At 39.8% G+C, this 19,849-nt stretch overlaps 1 protein-coding gene across 2 annotated transcripts in view; it reads right to left on the bottom strand.

The window, feature by feature from the left end:
* The window catches only part of fgf2 (fibroblast growth factor 2), a 62,871-nt gene extending 53,023 nt beyond the window's left edge, over window positions 1–9,848 (bottom strand). The window contains exon 1 of one of the 2 annotated variants that reach the window (XM_052036982.1): window positions 9,118–9,848. In XM_052036982.1, the coding sequence (XP_051892942.1) occupies window positions 9,118–9,304 (187 nt within the window). In that variant the 5' untranslated portion in view covers window positions 9,305–9,848. The remainder of the gene's footprint in view (window positions 1–9,117) is intronic. The other variant, XM_052036972.1, reaches the window with a different exon arrangement.
* Between the last annotated feature and the right edge of the window lie 10,001 nt (window positions 9,849–19,849).

Raw genomic sequence — 19,849 nt, 5'->3', positions numbered from 1 at the left:
CAGCAATAGAAGCATAATTCCTACTTTTACTTTGACAACTTCTAGCTGTGCCTCACTACCAGTCCTGAAAGGATAAAACCAGTTGGTTGCTATCTGGAAGAGTAGAAATTTCCCAGTATTTACTTAATGGAAGACCCAGGTTACTGTTTTTCTTCCCCAGCACAAACTCCATTCTCTAGTCATCATCTCTATCTTTCTCCTTTGCAAAGTCTAAAACTGAACCAGTCTATTAACAACACTTGGTGCCAATTTGACCCAAGGGGCATATCAGAACATAGCCATGTCATCAACAAGACTGACTATAGTCGTCCCATCCACCCGTAACTGCAACCAGCTCTTCCCCATTGCTTCCACAGATGCTGCTTGACCTACTGAGTTCTTCCAGTTTATTCTTTGCTTTCCCTATCTTCTCTTCTGTTACTGAAGCAGATATCCTTGACCCCCTACCCTGTTAAATGAGGCACTTCCACAAGTGCCATTCATGAATTATGTGACAGTTACCCATCACTCCTTTTACTGACCTGTATTCCCTCCCTGTCATTTTCAAATCTATCATATTGCCACATCTGATCCCTATAACTCTCTCCAATTCTCCAGCTCACAGAGATATTGGTGCCTCCAATTCTGATCTCTGAATTCAATCATTCAACTATGCCTTCAGATGCAAAGACCCCAAGCTCTGGAATTATTTTGGTAAACATTTCCCTGTGGTCTACCTCCCTGTTAAACTTCAAGATACTGCTCAAAATCTATAATTTTGACCAAGTTTTGGATACTTTGTGGTTGTCAAATTAAAATATTTTAGACATTATGTTAAAATGGACTAAAAATACAGTTGCCATTCTTGCTTCAATATAGATATTATGCCAGGAAATGGAGCCACAGCAGGAGACAGCACTGTAACTTCCCAATAATGTCTACTCTTAGCACCTATCATTCATTTTTTTTAAAAATTATTCAGTGCTGTAAAGAATCATGCACATCAGGCCACTGAACATGTTTCCCTAGATTCTGCAGACAAAAAGGAACATCACTTACCCTTAGTGATTGGTTTAGAGCATACGCATCTATTAGGCATAGCTGAAAAATTTTGAATATAAACCTTTTAATGTTGGATTACTGCAAAATTGATGACCTTTAAATGTAGCAGATGCACGTTATCCAAGCATTGTTTGAGCTTTAAATATACAGACTATTTCAAAAAAAAATTATTGGCCAAGGAATTCTCCAACATCTGGAAAGACACAAACATCCATTGTACATCAGATCAAAGTACTTTTCTGTAAAAGCCCACCAATACAAAAAATCCATTGCACAAAGTCCAGGCCCTAGATGTCTTGAGTAGTGGAAATATCCTCGCACAACTAAAATGTTCAAAAGCATTTTCTTTGCTCACTCCGTTGCTGCAGCAGCTGGAAGTACAAGAGTTATTAGACGTGGTCAGTAGTTTTGGAATGGAGAGGTAGGGAGAAGTCAGCATTTAGCTGATAGGAGGGTGGGAGTTAATATCCATGGCAGAGCTGCAGTGAGAATCAAGGCATCTTCCTCCAAATAGTGCTCAGTTAGACATGTTTTTAGTTATGAAGAATGTCTTGCATTTGTTGTAAAGGCTTGCTCTTGCAGGAGTGGCCCAGGTCACTGTATTTGTGGAAATGGTCCCAAATCTGTAATACATAGAACTGGATGTGTACTATCACATCAAATGGATGTTTGATTCAGAAGCAAAACGAACTTTATGATCAAACCGTTACATCCTTCTAGGTTGGAAATTAGTTTTCTAATAATATTCCATCATGTAGCCCAAATAGATATCGTGCCACACAATGGATACAAGAAATTAGTCATTGCATTTTTACACAATTTCTCCTGAAGAAACTAATTCTATACCATGATTCATACTTTGAAAGACATTATATGTTCAAAACCACCACAAAATACAAATGCGACAAAAATGTAGCTAAATACATTTAGCTAGGTCCTAGAGGGATCGTCTACTGAGTCACTGTGGGTGGAAGTCAGAAATAGGAAGGGAGCAATCACACTATCGGAAGTATTCTACAGACTCCCAATTGCAGCAGAGACACTGAGGAACAGATCGGGAGGCAGATTTTGGAAAGGTGCAAAAATAACCGGGTTGTTGTCATGGGTGATTTCAACTTCCCTAATACTGATTGGCACCTCCTTAGTGTAAAGGGGATAGATGGGGTAGAGTTTGTTAGGGGTGTCCAGGAAGGATTCCTGACAGTATGTGACAGGCCGGCTAGAGGAAAGGCCATACTGGACCTGGTACTAGGCATTGAGCCTGATCAGGTTTCAGATCTCTCGGTGAGAGCACATTTTGGAGACAGTGACCATAATTTCTTGACCTTTACCATAACTTTGGAGAGGGATAGGAGCAAACAATATGGTAAAGTAGTTAATTGAGGGAGGCGGAATTATGATGCTATCATGAGCTTCAATTGGGAACAGATGTTCTTGGGGAAGTGCACAACAGAATTGTGGAGATTGTTTAGGGAGTACTTGCATGGGGTTCTGGATAGTTTGTCCCATTGAGGCAGTGAAGGAACCATGGTTGACAAAAGTAGTAGAATATCTTGTCAAGAGGAAGAAAGAAGATTACCTAGGGTTTAGAAAGCAAGGATCAAACAGGGCTCTGGAGAGTTACAAGGTAGTTAGGAGGGAGCTTAAGAATGGAATTAGGAGAGCTAGAAGGGGGCATGAGAAAGCCTTGGCAAGTAGGATTAAGGAAAACCCAAAGGCATTCTACACACGTGAAGAATAGGAGATAGGAGGATGACTAGAGTGAGGGTAGGAGATGGAGATGGTGCTGCTGTGGAGAGGGTCAGCAACATTAAGTTCCTGGGGGTTCACTTAGCGGATGATCTGACCTCCACTATTAACACTGCAGCCATCATTAAAAAATCCCAGCAGCGGCTTTACCCCCTCCGGAGACTCAGAAAGGCAGGCCTCCCTATTCCATACCTCATCACTTTTTGTTTTACAGGGGCACCATTGAAAGCATCCTGACCTACTGTTTCACCTCCTGGTTTGGTAGCTGCAAGGCCTACGAACAACAGCAGCTCAATAGGATGGTGAAGACAGCTAGCAGGCTCATTGGTGCCCCTCTCCCCTTTTTGATGGAGATCTATCAGCAACACTGCATTCGCAGAGCTACAGCCATCATTAAGATCTTTCATCACCTTTCTCACGACCTGTTTTCCCTCCTGCCATTGGGGAAGAGATATAGGAGCATCTGCTCTAGATCTAGTAGGATGCTGAACAGCTTTTTCCCTCACAAGCAGTCAGGATCATAAATGGACTGTGTCCCCTTCCACCGACAAGCTCTCCCTCCACGCACACGTACATACTCGCATCAAAACAGAAACAGTTTGATAGTTAGTTACCTGATACGTTGAACTTCATCTCGAGCTGAATAAGCACTTATTAATACATAAACACACTTCAACAGATATGAATATGTGGTGTTGATATGTTTTTAGTTTTGTTTTAGAGATGTTTTTTAGACTATTTTAGATATTTATCACTGTTCTTTTTGTTGCACAGATATGAGCTGGTGAGAAATAGTATTTCGTTTTTTTTGTGTATGTAAATACTCAGAGAAATGACAATAAAGTAAATCTTGAATCTTGACCGATCAGCAATAAAAGAAGAAACATGTGCCTGGAGTCGGAAGAGGTAGGGGAGGTCCTTAATGAATACTTTGCTTCAGTATTCATCACTGAGAGAAACCTTGACATTTGTGAGGATGGTGTAAAACAGGCTGACATGCTGGGGCATTCGACGTGAAGAAAGAAGATGTGCTAGAACTTCTGAAAAAACATTAGGATAGATAAATCACCAGGGCCAGATGGGATATGTCCAAGGTTATTACGGGAAGTGAGAGAAGAGATTGCTGTGGCTTTGGCGATGATCTTTGTGTCCTCACTGGCCACAGGAGTAGTGCCAGATGATTGGAGGGTGGCAAATGTTGTTCCTTTGTTCAAGAAAGGGAGTAGTGATGACCCTGGGAATTACAGGCCAGTGACTCTTACTTCAGTGGTGGGCAAATTACTGGAGAAGATTCTTAGAGACAGGGTTTATGGGCATTTGGAGAAGCACAGGCTGATTACGGACAGTCAGCATGGCTTTATGAGGGGCAGGTCATGCCTCACAAGCCTGATTGAATTCTTTGAGGATGTGACAAAGCACATTGAAGAAGGTAGAGCAGTGGATGTGGTGTACATGAATTTTAGTAAGGCATTTGATAAGTGTCCTCATGGAAGGCTCATTCAGAAAGTCAGGAGGCATGGGATCCAGGGAAACTTGGCTGTGTGGATTCAGAATTGGCTCGCCCATAGGAGACAGAGGTTGGTTGTAGATGGAGCATATTCTACCTGGAGGTCAGTGACCAGTGGTGTTCCACAGGGATCTGTTCTGAAACCCCTGCTCTTTGCGATTTTTATAAATGACTTGGATGAGGATGTGGAAGGGTGGGTTAGTAAGTCTGCAGATGACACAAAGGTTGGTAGTGTTGTGGATAGTGTAGAAGGTTGCTGTAGGTTACAACAGGACATTGGTAAAATGCAGAGCTGGGCTGAGAAATGGCAGATGGAGTTCAACCCAGAAAAGTGTGAAGTGATACACTTTGGAAGATCAAATTTGAAGACAGAATACAAGGTTAATGGCAGGACTCTTAGCAGTGTGGAGGAACAGAGGGATTTTGGATTCCATGTCCATAGATCCCTTAAGGTTGCCACGCAGGTTGATAAGAGTTGTTAAGAAGGCGTATGGTGTGTTGGCCTTCTTTCGCTAGGGTAGTGAGTTCAAGAACTGCGAGGTAACATTGCAGTTCCATGGAACTCTGGTCAGACCACACTTGGAGTATTGTGTTCAGTTCTAGTTGCCTCATTATAGAAAGGATGTGGAAGCTTTAGGGAGGGTGCAGAGGAGATTTATCAGGAAGCTGCCTGGATTGGAGAGCATGTCTTATGAGGATGGGTTGAGTGAGCTAGGGCTTTTCTCTTTGGAGCAAAGGAGGATGTGAGGTGACCTGATAGAGGTACACGAGATGATAAGAGGCATAGATCGAGTGGACAGTCAGAGACTTTTCCCCAGGGCAAAAATGGCTAACGTGAGGGGGCATAATTTTAAGGTGACTGGAAGAAAGTATGGGGGGGGGGGGGAAGGGGGTGGAAAGATGTGAGAGGCAAGGTGTTCCCCCCCCCCCACAGAGTGGTGGGTATGTGGAACGCACTGCTGGCAGAGGCAGATACATTAGGGACATCTAAGAGACTCATAAATAGGCACATAAATGGAGTGCTATGTGGGAGAGAATGATTAAATAGATCTTAGAGCAGGATAAAATGTCAGCACAATATCATGAACCAAAAGGCCTGTACTGTGCTGTAATGTTCTATGTTCTAAATACTTCCCAGATCTTTCTGTAACAGATACTAACCCAATTTTTGAGAAATTGTCTTCCCAGAATTACAGAAAAGTTACAGCACAAAGAGACATATCCTCTATGTAACAACAGTCCAGATCATCCCACTTTCCATGGCCTTTCTCCATGCTCCTGCAAGATTTACCCCCTTCAATATCTTCACTATCACCTCAGCCACGTATTCCAGTTCCTAAGCATAAGCATTTTTCCTTATAATGCTTTTGCCAACCATCTGCAATGTTTTTTTCCTAGTTCTTGACCGTTCAGTCAATAGAGACAGTTTCTATTAATTAAGAGAGTTTATGTTAAAACCCTCTCATTATCCCTTCTCAGTTTCCTCTATGCCAAGTTCAACAACCTCACCAATCCATCCACAGAAGAGTTCATCATACTTGGGATCATAATAACAAATCCCTTCTGCATTCCCTTCAAGGCCTTCACATCTTTCATAAAGTGTGGTTCCCAGAACTGAGCACCATATTGTATTGTGATTAAACCAAGTGCTTTAAAAGATTTGCTGTGACTTTCTCAGACTTTTTTCCTTCTATAAAGCCCAAGAACCCATAAACTTTAAACTGCTTTATCACTTGCCCTGCCATTTTAAAATATTTACATACGTCACCAGATCTCTGTTCATGTACTTCATTCAGAAATGCCCTCCAGCTTAGTCTTTTCCTCAGTTCTCTTATCAAACCATGACAGTTTGTACTTTTCTGCATGAAAGTTTATTTGCCATTTACATGTCCATTCCTCTCACCCATCAATGTTTTCTTGAAATCTATTACTTTCCACTTCACAGTTTAGTACACTTCAAAGTTTTGTACCATCTGCACATTAGGAAATTCTGCCCTGTACACCCAAGTCCCAGATACATATTAACAAAACAGTGGTTCTAGTACCAATACCTGAGAAATACGACTACTCTTCCCTCCAGTCCAAATAAAATAATCATTCACTATCATTACTCTCTCACCCACTGAGCCAATTTTCTGTCCACAATGCTACTGCCCCTTTTATACCATAGACCATAAATCTTCATCACAAACCTGTCATTGTCTTTTTAAAATATTGTATTATATGTGCTAATGATATAGTCAAGACTCAATCAGTTGGCAGCAAGGATAAAGCAAGGCTTATTGAATTATACAACTAAGAGGACAGTGTTTCTGTGCATCATATCCAGACCAGGTTTTTGCAAGTCCCATACCTCCACATTGGTGTAATTCTAGCTCTTCAAGTAGAAGTATTCCTTTCACAGTTTAGGAATACCACTTAGTGGATTATCCCCTTCCTGCTCATTAATTTCAAAATGATAGCTCCTAATTAAATTCTGTTGTGTGCTAGATCAATGCTGTAGATGCATAAATTAGTGCCTTCAGAAATTCTTAGATGGAAGCATTTGTTTTCAATTAAACAATCATTTAAATGAAACATAAAAGCAGGTTGAGGTTGACAACATTGCATGTGGTCCAGTGTGAGTGATAGTCACATCCTGAATGTGGTTGATATATTTCTGTTCATTTGGTTTGTGGTTGCTGCAGTACACGTCCAGCAGGTTGTGGACAAAAACAAACTTAAGGTTATTCACTTTCAAACCAAAACCAGCAGAAATGAACAAAATATTCTGTTATTGTGGAGGTCTTTTTCAGGGATTTAAAAGGCACAGATGAATTAATTCACGTGACATGAGTGACATGTTATAGCCATTTGGAGCTGGATTTCCAGTTTTAAGTTAAACCATATCACGTTCTCACCAAATCAAAACATTTTCATCCTTCTGCATCTAAGTCATGATACATTAGCATTCAGGAAAAAAAGCCAAAAAACCCTGAACTTCCCTAGCACACTTCCTATTTCAGTTATATATCATATCAATAGGTTTGTGTTTATCTAAATTCGTCAGTAAGATTGTTACCAAGTATTAATCGAAAATAAAACAAAACCAGACTACCATATTTAGCATTGGTCAGGATTGCTGGGAGGCCCAAAATGCCATCATAGCTATGCACTATAATGCACCAATTAAAAATAATATGCAAATTGAATTTGATCCGAATATTTTCCCTAGTTTATGCAAAACGACCACGAATTTAAAAAGTTAAAATAGGTAATGCACATTCTGCCTTAAAGAGAATCTGCTTGCACTTTAAAACCCTTTAGTTGCTCTGAAATCTGGTCGAGATTTCCACTGTAATACAATCCACATTTCAGGCACTTCAGAAAATATAGAAAATATTCTTCAAATCTTTGTATGTAACTCTTTGGGTTCCTGGTCTATAATATTAAAAGGAAATGGGAGTACAAATAGGAGAAAGATAAATTCGTGAATGTCTACCTAATATTAAAAAAAAACCGGAGTAAACATCGCAGCTCTACCACTACAAAAGTGATGCAAACTTATTGCAATGAGAACATATGGGCGGAGGGTAACCATTCAACGACCTAAGGAAGCAATTAATTTCAATGAAGGGCGAACAGCTTGCTATAATAGAGACCAGAAAATACAGAAACCAAGGGTAATCATCTAAATTCTATCTTCGGAATCCCTTCCCCCCGAGCAAGGAACAAAATCTGGCACCTTAGTGAAATGTCTCATAATGTTGTTTTAGTACAATACAACGCAACCAAGGCGTACCTACATTGCTTTAGCTTGTGTCTGACACGAATGTATAAAGTCACATCCAAATTACCAACTGTATAATTCTAATTATTTCATTGTGATCGCACTGAATAGGATCGGAGAAATAAGTGAGGGAGATGTTTTTCCCCGCAATATTCTAAGCAATTAATTAACTAACGTGTTCAACCATCCTGTACCGTCTCTCCAACAAATGGAAAGCAAAATAGTTTGCGTAATATCGAAAAGACCCGCACTCTTATTCATTCTTGTCATTCAAGTGCAGTTGCACAAGTTTGATTCTCCGAGAGCTGTACTGCAAGAAAATTGCTTACCGCGTATACGAACGCGACACAAAAGTAGCCGGAATTAAGTGTTATTTCTACAAACTTGTATTAGATTTCATAAAGGAAAGGTAAATAATGTGTTCATAGCACCAATGCACAAATTTAAATTTTCACAAACTTCTACGGGAAAGGACACATCGTCTCATTTACAGAAGTTTAGCAGCTCCGCACCTATGTTCACATTTTTTTTTTGTCTTTAGGTGAAGAGGAAAGAATGTCTTAACTACAAAAAAGACTGAAAAGGATCCAGCCAAGGATGGGTAAAAGAAGTGACTGAAGTCCATGGATAGTTGTCTCACACGACAAAAAGCACGGCGTCTCCATAACACCTCACAACAGCAGCAGGACGTCTTTGAGGTTGTACCCCCCAAACACCATCCTATGCGCTCTAAAGAGACATTTTATGAACTTATTGGGGTAGATTATGTAAAACACAAAGAAATCATTTGTGAAACTGGAAACCTCACAATAGAAACAAAATTACGATTTTGTATGCGTTACTGCACAGCAATAATAAGACAAATTAAAATTCAAACACTTAACTGCATCACTGAAAACTATAGTATATAATAACTATAGTCACATAATTCGGAAACAAAACAAGATTGAGTTAAGGGAATGCGGTATGGTAACAATGGATTCCCAGGTCTACCAATAAACAATATCGGGGATTCTAAAATTGAAATATTAATGGATTCTGCAATACTTACTGTTGCCATCATTTTTCTCGCGGGTTCCATCAACTCTGCCATCCGGCGAGATCCTCAGGAAATAGCCGCCGTTCTTGCAGTAGAGCCTCTTGGGTTCCTTGAATGATCCCGGAGGGAAGGGGTTGCTGCCAGCATCAGGTAGTGTGGGCAGGGTGCTGACCCCTCCTGCTCCCGCCGCCGCCGCCATGTCGCAGGCTGCTTCGAACTCCAGCTGCCCCTGCTCGGCTCGCCCGGCTCCACTCAACCACTGAGGTGCTCCTCCTTCCTCTCGACCCTTTCTTAAACGTGACAGCCCCTCCTTCCACTTTCTCCTTCAACTAAAGTCCGACACACTTGGTTAATCAATCCTCTTTTCTCCCCTTCTTCCTAAAAATAAAGTCCCCCCCCCCCTCCCTTCAAGTTTTCAGGCAATCCAATCACAAGGAATGATGCCAATTTTATGATAAGGGAAAACAGTTCATTCCATCACTTCGCAATAGCTTCCTCGTCATAATTCCCGACATTTGGCGGTGCGTGTGTTGCTGTGAAGAAGTGGAAACGTGACTAGCTGGAAATGTCTACTTTCTGACAAACTCAGTACTAAACCCCAGCGGCCACACTCTCCCAACTGCGCAGCCTGTCGGACACAAGTGCGCACGCGTGCAATGTGGGAGCCAACATCAAGCGGCATGTTCGGGAGAGTGTAGGAAATGCGCAAGGGTGCGAGCGGTTTTAAAGGTACAACATCGCTTGTGTGGCCTGGCAAAGACTTTCTCCAATCCCAAACAGTAAATGAAGTAGTTTTTTTTTCTCTCTCTTGAAGTGTTTATTACAGTTTGCTTACATTGACCTTGCCAAATAAATGGAGAGTGACCACTGGGGCAGTTCTTTAAAATAAATATTTCTAATTATCATTTGTAAGTAGTGGCTGACCTCAAATATTTTTGAAACAAATTCAATGCGACGTACAAGAGAAACTATGAAATAACGTCATCTATCACATGCACTATAAAAAAACTGGGCAAAAGTTAAAAACCTTGACCCTGCACCAAAAAGCCCAACAACCCAGCGTCAAATTCCTATTTGCAACAGAAATAGTATCTATTATTGCTGCAAGCAAAGTATAAATATACCAGATATTTCATCATATTCTGCAGTCAAAAATATGATTTTTATCTCCAAAGGAAAACTTGATAAAGGTAGCAGGACGCTTCGAGAGGATGGATGCCAGTGACTTAGATTTTGCTCCAAACAAGACAGTTTCCTGTATCGATGCCACGCAATATGACATTGCATTGTAAAAATAAATAGTCTTAGGAGATAAAAGCAATGAAGTTTGGCTTCCATGATATTTCATTAGCAATTTATTTTCCCGACATTCTGTCATAAAATCTCATTAAACTACTTGTATTTTATTTTCATGTGTCCAAATAGCCAAGCCTGAAGTCCTTCCAAAAATATTATTTAGGATTGCAAGACATCTTTAAAAGCCAGTCCTTCAGTGAGTTTCCTTGTGCCATTCCAGGATACTACTGGGTTAGTGGCCACAAAACAGAATAAACTCTTACATTAATAGCATAGAAGGAGGCCTTCCAGCCCATCAGATCCTCACCACCTCCAAAAGGAACAATCCCATTAGTCCAATTCCCTCACTCCTTATTCTCCATCACACATGCCCACGAATTCCCATTTGATTCTTTTGCCATTAATCCACATCAAATTGTGATTTACAGTAGCTAATTAACAAAAAAGCATGTGTTAAGAATGTGGGAGTAAACCAGAATATCTACAGAACACACAGACAATGACAGAGAGAGCATGCAAAGGGCACAGACAGCACCCAAGGTTGGGATTGAACCTGGGTCCATGGAGCTGTAAGGCAACAGCACTAACTGCTATACCACCATACCACCAGGTAAGAACTAACAGAAATTACTGTGAAGTAAGGGGGGAGGGGTATCAAAATATCCACAGAGCAAGACCAAGATAGGAGGAAAAAAGCAACAGATAATAGTTTAGGCATTGGGTATATTAAACTAGACAATTCCCATAAGTGTATTTGGGTCTGTTCTCTCAATTTGCTTAAAAAAGTTGCAAAGGCTTATAGTGGCACCATACAGACATAAGATTAAAAGCGGGAGTAGGCCATTCACCCCCTCATGCCTTCTCTGCCATTCAATAAGGTCCTGGCTGTTTTTTTTACCTGAGTGTCATTTTCCTGCACTGATTCTTTGTCACTTGGTTCCCTTAATATCTCAAGAATATATATTGTCTTAATGGCAAAGAAAATCAAATTATGTTTTCACTTTAAGTATCTTACTTTTTTGGGATGTATCAATGGCATTGTCTTCAGAAGTTGGGAGGGATGTGGTTTCTTGGCATTTTGGTAATAGCTTATTCAAGCAGCTACAATACCTGGTAATTCAGCAATGTGGTAGTCATTTTTCCATGACAATGGGGATCAGAAGAAAAATTTTCTAACCTTTAAATACCTGACCAAATATATTTGTAAAAGACTAAAATGAAAACAGACACTTTTTAATTATTTTTTTTAGTTGTTAGATCATCAGAGGTATTTAGAAAGAATGGAAAATGCCAACTAACAGCCGGAACTATCAGAAGTCCTTCAGGATGGTTTGTGGGCAGAACCTTAGGTTCTCTCGTATGTAGCCCAATCACCGCTCATGGATCACCCCACTTCATGGAACGGCCATAACTGTGAAGCCAGCACAATTTTGGGAATCATATCATGGCAAAAGCTGCGACTGTGACCATCTCACATGAGACCAATGCAGGAGGTAGGCCAGATCCTACATCATCCAGCCCAATAAAGTTGTCATGAACATTTTCAGCTCTAGAAATGGTTAAAAGTATCACTGTTGAAAGCAACTTCATTGACTTGTCCTTTGTCACTCATGGTAATTAATCATTATATTAATGACTAAGATAACACAATAGAGAAGCATATATCCAAGTTTACAGATATAATAAAACTTGGTGAATATTTTGAATTTTAAAATTGTAACGATGCATTGATAGTTTATGTGAATGGATAAATGTGATGGATTGCAAGACAGCTACATGTGAGGTAATTGACTTTGGAGCAAAAAATGATAGCTGTGGGTACTTTTCAATTATGAACTGCTTGAAATAAGGAAGTCCACTGAGATTTAAAGGTCCTTGAACACAGATCACAAAAATGTTGCCATTTACAACATCTCTTTACCTAAAGGGCAGAACTATAAAAGGATGAATTTTTGCTACATCTATCCAAAGCCTTGGTTAGAATGCATCTGCACTGCGGTATGTAGTTCTAAACTCCAATCCTTAGAAATGACATGTTGGCCTTAAAAGTTGTGAAGCATAGATTTACCAGAACTTTACTCGGGCTCCAAGGATTAAGTATGACATGAGATTACATAAACTAGGCCAGTATTTTCTGGAATACTGAAGGTTTACGGTTAACTTTATCAAGTCACTGGAGGTTCCAGTATTTTTAAAGAAATTTAGAGGATAAATGAGAAAACAAAATCCATTGATGGGAAAGTTGAAGACAAGGAGTTATAAGTTTAATATAAGAACCAGACCACTCTGGAAAACAATTAAAAAATCTTTTTAAGCAAAGAACAGCATTGAGGATTATTTTTCCAAAAAAGCCTTCTCAATTATTTATTTTTAATATAAAATTGATTTACTTCTATTAGCCAAGCAATGATAAATGATGGATTTTGATTACATAGCTCATTGAACAGCAATGGTTAACAAATTTAGCTGGGGATGAGTAACATGTTTGTTTTTCATACTATTGTCCAGTTACAGCCTATCATTTCCAGAGACAAAAACATAAAATACTGGAAATACTCATCAGGTCAGGCTGCATCTATGAAGAGTGAAGTGCTTCGGGTTCATAGAAATTGGACAGGTTTTACGTTGCAGAGAAGGGGGAGTGGGTGGAGAGAACAAAAGGAATGTTTGTAATGGGGTAGAGAACAAGATAGAATGATTGACACAAATTGGGGTAGTACTGGCTGAGAGGGGGTGGTGAAAGCTTGTTAATGGAGGAAATGAGATGAGTGAAAACAATATTAATACTGAGATACAAAACACTGCAGATGCTAGAAATATGAAATAAAACAGAAGCCTGGAGGTACTCAGCATCTGTGGAGAACAAAAAGCAGAGTTAACATTACATGTTGATGACCTTTCATCAAAACTGTGCAAAAGATGCCCAGTCAGAAGATGAGATGCTGTACCTGAGCTCATGTTGGACTTCCTTAGAACTGTAATAAGTCAAAGACAGTGATGTAAGAATGGGAGTGGAGTGGAGAATTAAAGTGACAGGTAACTGGAAGTTCACAGTAACCCTTTCAGTCCAAAGGAGGTGTTCTGCAAAGCAGTCTGTTTTTGTTTTTTTTCTATTGAACAGGGGACAATATCATAAGCACTGAATTCAGTATCCTAAATTGAAAGAATTATGAGTGAATCCCTTCTTCAGTGGAAGGATTGTTTTGTCCCTGGATGATGGGAAAGGGAGAGGTAGAAGAATGCAACAGGTGTTGCATTTCCCATGTGAAAAATAAAAGTTGGTGGAGGTGGAAGAGTGAACCAGAGAGAAGTGAAGGGAGTAGTTCCTTCAGAATGCTGAAAAAGGGAGGGGAGGGGAGAGAGGGGTGGGGAGGGAAAGATGTGCCTGCTGATGGCCTGGTTACTGTAAACCCTCGCACACAGGCTGCATGCAACAATGAAATAAGCACAAAATATTATTTTAGGGTTTACCAAATGGTTTGATTACCCATACAATTAGAGTTATAGTTAGCTAGTTATTATGATTGGGTTGCTTAAGTAAACCATTTGGTTGAAGTGAGTTGCCTGGAAAAAAATTGACAACCACTGTTCTATGACCTCAATATTAATCTCTACATTTTGCAACCCCCCCCCCAACATCCCCTTAATAAACAGGTAATAGGGTGGAGATGAGAAGTTGATGAAGGGAACACAAGTCTGACATGCCAATGGCACACCTGCCAACTTTGGCAGCAGAGTTTAAGGCATCTTCCCACCATCATGAGGCAGAATACTTGAATAACGTTTAAATGAAGTTCCCGCAAAACAACTAGGACCACACCTTACAATTTACTATTGCTGCAAAGCTTTTCCTGAGGTCAGGAAACTCAGCAATGAAGACAGGGTGCCCTTCAAGGAAGCTTTCGGCCTTCTGTAGCCCCAATCTCATGCTTCTGCCCATCTTGATTCAGGATCTTTCCTTCCAGCTTCAGAGGCAGGCATCTCCACTGATCTTGATCATTGTCCCTCAAACCCAATAATTGCTGAATACTGTATACAGAGGTCCTTGGCTATGTGCTCCAGTTTCCTGAAATCCACATTCCAGACTTCTCACTGGTGGTATTTTATGGGAAGTGAAGCTAGAACATGTTCATAAAGTCCTGATGTGTAGTTTAGTAGATCCTCTGTGTGCCTAGCCTTGCTGAGTTCTTTGGGTTGACTCCAGCCTCAGTTGCACTCTACCCAGCTTCCTGAAAATATCAGACCTTATGCCTCTGTTCATAAATCTAAGAAACCTGTGTGCTTATTAACAACATTATCAATCTCTACTGTCAACTTCAAGGATCTGTGTACATGAACCCATAAATCTTTCTTGCCCTGAACCCCTTTAAAAATTACATTATTTCATTTCTATTCCCTCTGCCCATTCTTACTGACAAAATAAAATCATTTCACACTTCTCCGCATTTAATGTCATTTCCCTTGTCCTTGTCCCTTTCAGAATATTGAACTGCTTTGTTTCCAAGCTTTGTGCCATTCACAAACTTTGAACTAGTTCCCCAAATATCCCTGTCCAGGATATTTACTGTATATTGTTCAGCAACAGAAATGGTCCCAGACCTGAACCATGGCGAATGTCAAAATGTATGAACTTTTAAGTCAGAAAAAACAACCAACCACTACTCTCTGTTTTCTGTCTCAGCTATTTTTTTTCATTTTATATTTATTAGTAAGTCAGCATTTATCATTCATTCCTAATTTCACCTGAACTGAGCAGGTGGTTAAGGGTCAACCACATTTGTCCTTTAATCCTATGGGATTTAACACTGTAAATCACTGAACAAATTTACTGACATTTAAATGATCTGAGCTTGTACAAATAATATAGGTACTTAGAGTAATTACAAACTTTTACTGATGTTGGTTACTTTATCTGCCTACTGATCTCTTTGGTTCTTACAGACTGCCACTATTACTTTTAGCTCTAGACAAGGAACATGGATTTCCCAGTAAGAATCCCCCAATACCGTTGCCTTGAAGAAGAAGCATTCAGATTGTAGGTAATTATTTTGTGACTTCACAAAAGATGTTTGTTCCCCACATGAAAGCACCATCACCAATACATCATATACTCAGAAGGCTCCATTTTGATCTTTACTCACCCAGACTCTAAGCCTAATGGGAATATTTGTCAAATTAAGATCTGCCATTCACTTCCACCATGTCTGTACCAATGAAGGTGACCAGTATCTTGATTTCCTTTGAAACACAATCCTTCCGGATAGCATCTTAACCATATTTGTCAGGTAATAAGTCAATAATGATGCTTTCCTCAGTCTTAATTAAATTGATCTGAAGGGAAATAAAGCAAAAATGGAAGGAGTTATGCAGTTCAGCAAACTACGGAATTTTCTGAGCTGTAAGGAGAAATTGTCAAATTTCAACCAAAGGCTCTTATTAAGAAAAGCTTCAGCTATATTAATATATATCCAGTGTGTGATGTTAGTCACCTTTCCTGCATATTACCACACAATCCATCAGAAACTATTGTAACACCTTCATCATGCTGTGACAGTCATCATGATGCAAAGCTAGTAAGTAAGTTGTTGGTCTGAACCATATTCTTCAATCAAGCTTAAAAATGCTAGTATTTAACAAATAGATAAGATATAACAAGGTTGATGTAATTACAAGAGTTGTCTTTTGGCAAACTACAAACCTTATCTAGTCTTATTTTAAATGTTTAAACAAATTTGGTAGATCTCTGCAATGCAGCTCAGCTAGGATAATTAAAATCATTTAGCATACTGCATAATATCACAATGATGCACAGTGCTTCAGAAGTTGAAAGCCCTGGAGAAATGGAAGCTGGGAACTGGGTAGATACAACTAATGGCCCAGTGTTTCTATAAAAATTGATACAATCAATAGGAAACCACATACTTTACTGCTATAGATTTATTCCCAGTTTCCTTCTTAGACAAAGTTCAAAAGTTGTAGAGTCATGCAGTATAAAACCTGCATGTCGTTGACATGTGGGTGCAAACTGGATCACCTGAAGGAAACCCACCCACAGTCACGGAGAATGTGCACATTCCATAGAGACAGCAGCAAAGGTCAGGATCGAACCTGAGTCACTGCAGCTGTGAGGCAGCGGCTGTACTAGCTGCACCATTCTGCTGTCCTGCTGTCATCACAAAAGTTGGATGAAATAAATCTACAGTGTGTATAAATATATGCTGTGCTTCCTTTCCATTACCTCATTCACTGACAGCTAAAACAAAATCTGGAACAGCAACCCAGCTCCCCTCACTATCAAAGGACTTATTTGCTTGATCTCTTTGATCTATTAATTCTGTGAGGCAAGCTTGAGAGTTGGGATGTGGTGGTACATATTTGAAATCATTCTCCTGAAGCCGAGGAGGAGTGAAACAACTGCCCCAACAAAGTATCTCAGAAACAGCTGTCCCAGAGGAATCAGTGGTAGAAAGAATTGCCAGGACTACTTTTGAAGCTGAAGTGCAGACATGATTCCCTACTATCCATGATAAACCCTTATCAAAACAATTTCATTTCACTTACCTGTCCAACCTTGTCATTCCTTTTTTCAAGGCACCTGATTCCTCGTGGTGGGACAGGTTTAATGGGGAAATGCAAAATCAAACTGGAGGTTGGCAGTCAGAGGGCAATTAAATCCCCTGCTTTATGTTTGGAGTGATATAATTTCAAATTGAGTGATCAAAAGGATGAGCACCTAAGAGCTTTTGTGTGATTTCATTGATGGTTAATTGATAATGTATTATGTAGTTAATAAGTATAAATATTTAAACAGAAAACAACTGAAAGAAAAGAGTTAAAGGCAAAACGTTATGCAGCCAAACAGTAAAGAACTTAAAACAGTACAGCACAGTACTTTGGCACACAATGTCTGTGCAGACCATGATACCAATCTAAACTAATCCCATTTGCCTGCACAAGGTCCATATCCCTCTATCCCTGCCTGTTCATGTGTCTTTCTAAATGCCTCTTAAATGTTGCTGTCGTATCTGCTTCTACCACTTCCTCTGGCAGTGTGTTCCAGGCACTTACTACCCTCCATGTAAAAAACCTGTCTAGTATATCTCCTTTAAACTTTTCCCCTCTCACCTTAAGTCTATGCCCTCTAGTATTTGACATCTCCACCCTAGGAAAAAAACTCTGACCATCTACCCTATTTATGCTTCTCATAATCTTATGTATTTCCATCAAGTTGTCCCTCAGCCTCTGACACTTCAATAAAAACTGTCCAAGTTTGGCCAACCTCTCCTTTATAGCTAATACTTTCCAATCCAGGCAACATCCTGATGAACTTCAGCGCCCTCTCCAAACTCCCCACATCCTTCATGTAGTGAGGTAGCTAGAACTGCACACAATACTCCAAATGTGGCCTAATCAAAGTTTTATACAGCTGCAATATGACTAAAGGGTGGGAAGTTTCCATCAAAATAATTTTACTGTGATTCATTAGATAAAAGGCAGTTAACTCTATTACGGATGTATAATTGGCCTTCTGTATCCTTTGCATTGAGAATAGCCCTTCACTTCACTGGAACAGCATAATTGATGATCTGGCAGTTAAGGGGCCTTTAGGGAAGAATTATCATAATATGATGGATTTTTTATAAAGTTTGAAAGTGATTTAGTTTGATCTAAACCCAAGGTCTTAAATCTGTTTAAGCAAACTGAAGATGTAAGGCATGGTAAATTGGGAATGGTCGTGGCAAATTGACCGTGGCAGATTAAGAAATACGACAGTAAACAAACAATGACTAACTTTGGGAAAATTTCAGAATTTGGCAAAGGAGGACTAAGGCATTGATAAAGAAAGGGAAAGTTGAATGCAAGAGTAGGCTGGCAAGAAACCTAAAATCAGATTGTAAAAGTAAAGGTAAAAAGGAAAAGATTTTATGTGGGTTCAAGTTAATGTGAGTCCCTTTCAGATTGAGACAAGAGAAATCATAATGCGGAATAAGAAAATGGAAGCAATTTTAAATGAGTATTTTCTGTTGTGCTTTGTGGCAGAGAACACAGAATTCCTTCCATAAGTATTGGAGGACTAAATGTCTAAGGTAACTGAGAAGCTCAAAGAAATTAACATTTGTAAGAAATTGGTACTGGAGAAATTATGGGACTGAAAGACAAATGCTCATGACCCAATGACCTGCATCCTAGGATTATGAAGGAGGTACACTGGTTGTCATCTTCCAATTTTCCCTAGGTTCCAGAATGATTCCCACAGATTGGAAGGAAGCAAAAGTAATCTTAAGAAAGGAGGGAGAGAGAAAACAGGGAACCTTAGAGGGTCAGAATCCCATATTAAAGTTTCTTCATCCAGAGGATAGTGAATTTTTGAATTCTCCTCACAAGAGGACTATGGAGACTCAATTGCTGAGTATATTCAATATAGCGATCAACAGATTTTAAAATATTAAGGGAATGAATAGAAATGGGATTAATGCAGGAATGCAGCACTTGTGGAAAATGATCAGCCATGATCTTATTGACCAGTGGATCAGGCACAAGGGCCTAATGGCCTCCTCCCATTTGTACTTCTTATGTTCTTAAGGAGTTGTATTTAAAAGGCTCATCTTGCCACATCAGTTAAGTTGTGGGTGAATGGGCAACACTGATACCTGGTATGATAGTTTTTTATTCCACTGTTGATTTCATGAGAGCTGTTTCTTGGTGCTGGAGTGCCTGTCTGCTTCAGGAGTGTGGTTTCATTTCTGTGTGGTCTGTTAGTGTTGACTGGTTTTGAATAAGGGGATCAGCAACAAAGATAATGGCATTGAGAGGAAACAGCTGGAAGAATGGAGTGGATGAGTATAGTGTATTGGGGCTCATACCCATAACAAGTTTTCAGGGAACACTTTGCATACCTTCATCTAACTCAGGAACAGTGTGTGAGGCAGTGTAGAATGCCAGAAACTCCATCATGATGGGCTCTAAGAGTAGTTTCATAATTTGTAGCATGCTTTGCCCAAAACCTCACCACTAGTTGGAGCTGGACTCCTTCATGTTCTCAAACACAGTGCAGAAGTTTTCTTTAAGGCTTCCCAATGTATTTTATACTTCTTATTGTGAAAAGAAGCAGCACTTTAAAGTATTAGGCAATATTACTACAAAACCCACAGCAGCAAATAAATTAAATTTGTTAGCTCTTGCTACTCAAAACCCTGTATCAACTGTCATAACGTCGTCTCAAACCATCAGTGAGTTTCCCCAATTGCCACTGAGTAATAATTCAGGATATTGTGAATTTTATCTGCTTGATATTAATCAGATTAATATCTATTACTTCAGCTGACAGATGAGCCAGGGCAGAAAATGGCACTGAGCCATAAGTGTCTTGCTGCTGCTGGAGAGCACAGGTCTGGGAACATTCTGCAGCATCATCTGTGGCAGCATCATGTGGCAAATTTCTACCTCT

Source organism: Pristis pectinata, chromosome 2 (genome assembly GCF_009764475.1).
Source record: "Pristis pectinata isolate sPriPec2 chromosome 2, sPriPec2.1.pri, whole genome shotgun sequence".
In the NCBI taxonomy this organism is placed as follows: domain Eukaryota; kingdom Metazoa; phylum Chordata; class Chondrichthyes; order Rhinopristiformes; family Pristidae; genus Pristis; species Pristis pectinata.
This window is presented reverse-complemented; position numbering and strand designations above follow the sequence as displayed.